A 4,709-nucleotide genomic window follows, 5' to 3' on the forward strand; every position below is an offset into this window, starting at 1 on the left:
TATATGACTAGACCCCAGCCCGTCTGTGTTTTGAGTTTTTGTGTCTGAATTCCATATGCCTCACGAGTTACGACTGTTTACTTTTAAACTTTACGCGCCACTAGACAACTATACTCAGATAATTTGGGTTTCTGCGCAAAACGCAGCGAGTACCGCGCTCGATACCAGCCATTAGCGAGCCAGAAAAGGCTTCCGCACTCTCGAAATGGCGGACCACAAGCCTAACGAGAAGGACGATCTTGAGCCTACAAGACCCGCAAAGATTCCTTTCTGGCGCATCGTTTACGACCAGGCGGGCGTGACAGACGCCGTTCTCAAACACCCATATGCCGGCTCCGGCACAGAATCAGACCCGTACCTAGTACAATGGATACCGCACGACCCCAGGAACCCGATGGGGTTCAGTACCTTCACGAAATGGTTCATTACCATGATTGTCGCATTCGCGACCCTGGCGGTGGCCCTCGTGTCATCTGCCTACACCGGCGGCATGAAGCAGATCATCATGGAGTTTGGCATAAGCCAGGAGCTGGCGACGCTGGGCGTCTCCCTCTTCGTCGTTGGATTCGCCGTCGGCCCGCTGCTGTGGGCGCCGCTTAGCGAGCTGTTCGGTCGACAGGTCCTGTTCTTCTTCACATACGCGGCCTTGACCGCATTCAACGCTGGCACCGCTGGCGTCCAGAACTCGTGGAGCTTGATCATCCTGCGATTCTTCGCAGGCGCTTTCGGTTCTTCGCCGCTCACCAATGCTGGAGGCGTCATTGCCGACATGTTCCCTGCTGCCCAGAGAGGCCTGGCGACCAGTCTGTTTGCCGCTGCGCCGTTTCTGGGACCAGTTCTTGGACCCATCATTGGAGGATTCCTCGGAGAATCAGCTGGTTGGAGATGGGTGATGGGCTTCCTCGCTGCTTTCTCGGGATTTTTCTGGATCGTCGGCACTTTGCTCGTCCCGGAGACCTACGCCCCAGTTCTGTTGCGCAGACGCGCCGCCAAGATGACCAAGATGACCGGAAAGCAATACGTTAGCAAGATCGATGCCGACCGAGGCAAGATTACCCTGGGTCAGTCCATGAAGACCGCCCTGTCGCGGCCGTGGATTCTGCTCTTCAGAGAGCCTATTGTGCTGTTGCTGTCCATTTACATGGCCATCATCTATGGTACACTTTACAGTGAGTATTTCCCGCCCCTCCACGTGTATCAACGCAAATATTAATTCGTGATCTTAGTGCTTTTCGCCGCATTCCCTATCGTCTACCAGCAAAACCGTGGATGGAGTCAAGGTGTTGGTGGTCTTGCCTTCCTCGGTATCCTCGTGGGAATGCTCTTTGCCATCGCTTACAATATTCCTGACAACAAGCGTTATATCAAGACCGAGGAGAAAAATAACGGCTTTGCACCCCCTGAGTCCCGCCTGCCACCGGCGATGGTCGGATCTATCGCTCTCCCGATCGGTCTTTTCTGGTTTGCCTGGACCAACTACCCGGATATACACTGGCTGGCGAGTATTGCAGCCGGTGTGCCGTTTGGATTCGGTATGGTTCTCGTGTTCCTCAGCATCATGAACTACCTCATCGATGCGTACACCATCTTCGCCGCCTCGGTGCTGGCAGCCAACTCGGTCCTGCGATCTCTATTTGGTGCCGCTTTCCCGCTTTTCACCACATATATGTACAAGGACCTCGGTATTCACTGGGCATCCAGCATTCCCGCGTTCCTGGCCCTGGCGTGTGTGCCATTCCCGTTCCTGTTCTACAAGTATGGGCCTGCCATCAGAACGCGCTGCCACTTCGCCGCCGAGTCAGAGCAGTTCATGAGGAAGCTGAGGCAGCAAGAACAAGACGAGGCCGCCATGGAGCAGGACACATCTCCTGAGGATGGCGACGAGGTGGAACAGACAGAGACCAACGAGTCTGACGACACCTTGACTCCCACAGTCTCGCATGCCGCACGCTCGTCGAGGAGAGGCTCCTTGGCCCGCACTACCAGCAATGCGCTCCGTCGCGTGCCGACTGGTTATGAGGAGAACCCTTACGATATCGACCGAGTCAACACTACAGACTCGCAGTTCGCGGTCAAGCCACTCAAACTGACCAAGACGCGATCGCGTGTCTGAGAAGTTGGGTCGTGTGGTTCTTATAGACATTTAGAAGATAATCATAATTCAGAAAAAAAACTGATATAAATTGAAGACGTTATTCCGCAATTATTGTTGCTGAGCTGTCTGATAGTGACTCTGTGTTATAATGAAATTTGATTTGATGTCCGCTGGGCTCTGCACACATTCCTCGCCCAACATCAACAACATTATGATGTGATGAAACTATAATTAACTCTTAAGGCCTGTGGCCGGCAAGAACATGAGAGCCGAGTATCAATATATAACATGTCCCATGTCCCATGTCCCATGTTATCCCATGGTTGGATGGGGGTGTCGTATCGCGAAAGGTACTTCAATAGTGGGGGCCATGTCGTCGGCACGACCCGTCGCCAAGCGCAACGAAAGTTGGCAACTTTACCTCCAAAGTTGTAGATGGTGGGTCAGTCACGGGTTCGCAGAATCGTTACAAAAGTCTCAATCAATTCGATTCAATTTTATATATGCCCTGCCAGACCCATCGTAAGGGGCGACTACTCACAGGGCCTCAGGGGCAATCCAATCCAGCCTGGGGCAATTCGTGGCTCTGGCAGCGTACTCCAATGTATAAGCCACCCACAGCCCCGCCTCACAGCCCAGCTCTGCCCTGCCAAGTCAAGCCAGCAAGCCAGGCCAAGGCCTGTCCGAGAGCCTGTCAGAGAGACAGGTCCGGCAAACTCACGCCGAGGAAGCGAGGCCTCATTGTCTGTTTGTCTCCATCCTCGAGGCCTGAAGCCCCCAGCCCCTCCAATTAACGCGACCCAATCGTTGTGACGTCGAGCCGCACCCACGATACATCACTGCAGGCAGAGGAGTGTCAGGGAGTCACGCTGCCTGTGGGCGCGTGCAATCCACTGCGCGGGTCTTCTTCAACATGGATGCGTAGTCGGTGCATCACATATTAGATTGTTCCTGGATTCCTGCCCTTAGGCTTCGAAAGCCACGCAGGTCCCTTCATCTTCATATTTTCTTCCTTCGTTGGAAAACTTCCAAACTCCACATTCGTTAGGCAACAGTCCAGGAATCCAGGAACAACCCCCCCGACGACGATGCCGTTTATACCGAACACGCCCGAGTCTCTGATAGGCCGCTCCGACTCCAAGAACCCAGACACTACATGTCGAGGCATTACCGGGAGTGGGCGGCCGTGTCGCCGTCCGCTGGCAGCCTCTCCCTCAGCCTCTCCAGCGGCCTCGCGCACGAGAGTGAGCCGACTGCGCGCCGACGACCCTTCCGACCCTGAGCTGTATTGTTGGCAACACAAAGACCAGGCCAGCTTGTCTGCTAGATCCAGTCCTGGCCCGAGGACGACGACGACCCCAATCCTCGAAACCCGCGAAAGCTTGGATACCCTGATAGACCGTCTCGGGATCGTGGAAGCGCAGCAGAAGAAATCACGGAAAGATGGACGCGGCTCTGCCCCAGGACCCCGCCGTAACAGTAACTTGGGCGAGAAGGTCACGCAGGCGGGCCAAGGAAACGTGTCACAGCCGCCCAAGCGGAAGCCGAAGGCAAAGCAGCAGACTTCATTCTGTTGCTGCTTCAAGATACCCGTGTACGAAGAGGAACGCCCTGCACGACCAAAGCCGAGGCCGCTGCAGTCTGCACCCGCAGCTATGGGCCCGTCTGCCAAGCTGCCCTCGAACCAGTATCTGGCACCGTCATCAGCAGGCCCGCGACCAAGCATGGCCCATTCTTCCCGACGTACTTCTGCGCAGTCTACGACATCACAGACATCCACGTATCTGCAGCTCATACCGCCGACGGCCTCACCACAGACTGCCTCTCAACTTATGGCCGAACTCGCGAAGCCGATATCCCAACAAGACGAGCCTGGCTACATCTACATTTTCTGGCTGACGCCCGAGTCTAAACCGTCGACCCCTGCAGCGGAAGCAGCACGAGACCTGCTCGCACCACCCTCGCGTTCCAACGGCCGACAGCGCCGGACAAGCGATGTGCTACAGTCATTCGCTACCCAGACGGCCAACTCGTCCAAGAAGACGGTCTTGCTGAAGATCGGCCGGGCCTCGAACGTTCAACGACGTTTGAACGAGTGGTCGCGGCAGTGTGGATACAACCTCTCGCTTATCCGCTACTATCCCTACATATCGACCGCTCAGCCTTCCACGCCGAGAAAGATGCCGCACAGCCACAAGGTCGAGCGGCTGATCCATATCGAGCTTGCTGGCGCCGGACTTCGACTAAGTGATAGGGGAAACTGCGATTCCTGCGGCAAGGCTCATCGTGAGTGGTTCGAGGTGGAGGCTAGTCGGAAGGGCATCACCATGATTGACGAGATTGTCAAGCGCTGGTCTGACTGGGATGAGTCGAGAGGCTGAAATGGGGCGTGGGAGAGCTCGATATTACGTGACTTATGATTATGATGCATCGCGTGGCGTTTACTGGTTGATGTTTCCATAGCTATAGGCGTTCGGATTTGAGCATCTGCCAATCCTGGGATTCTAATTTATCGTTTATTGACAAAGACCTTTCTTATAGCATCCCTCACGCTTTATTACGATCAGCTGGTTCTCTATACGGCAATGACCCATGTTGATATGCAGCAGGAGGT

The 4,709-nt window shown here is 55.0% G+C and overlaps 2 protein-coding genes across 2 annotated transcripts; both read left to right on the plus strand.

The window, feature by feature from the left end:
* Positions 1–205: 205 nt before the first annotated feature.
* JN550_011667 (uncharacterized protein) lies at positions 206–2,113 on the plus strand (the record flags this gene model as incomplete). Its single annotated transcript, XM_049310057.1, has 2 exons — positions 206–1,169; positions 1,227–2,113. The coding sequence occupies 2 exons, from the start codon at positions 206–208 to the stop codon at positions 2,111–2,113; spliced, it is 1,851 nt and encodes a 616-aa protein (XP_049166417.1).
* A 1,070-nt stretch (positions 2,114–3,183) lies between these two features.
* Positions 3,184–4,476, plus strand: JN550_011668 (uncharacterized protein; the record flags this gene model as incomplete). Its single annotated transcript, XM_049310059.1, has 1 exon — positions 3,184–4,476. The coding sequence occupies one exon, from the start codon at positions 3,184–3,186 to the stop codon at positions 4,474–4,476; it is 1,293 nt and encodes a 430-aa protein (XP_049166418.1).
* Between the last annotated feature and the right edge of the window lie 233 nt (positions 4,477–4,709).

The sequence above is a fragment of the Neoarthrinium moseri genome (assembly GCF_022829205.1).
Source record: "Neoarthrinium moseri strain CBS 164.80 chromosome Unknown scaffold71_Wmoseri_CBS_16480, whole genome shotgun sequence".
Classification (NCBI taxonomy): Eukaryota; Fungi; Ascomycota; class Sordariomycetes; order Amphisphaeriales; family Apiosporaceae; genus Neoarthrinium; species Neoarthrinium moseri.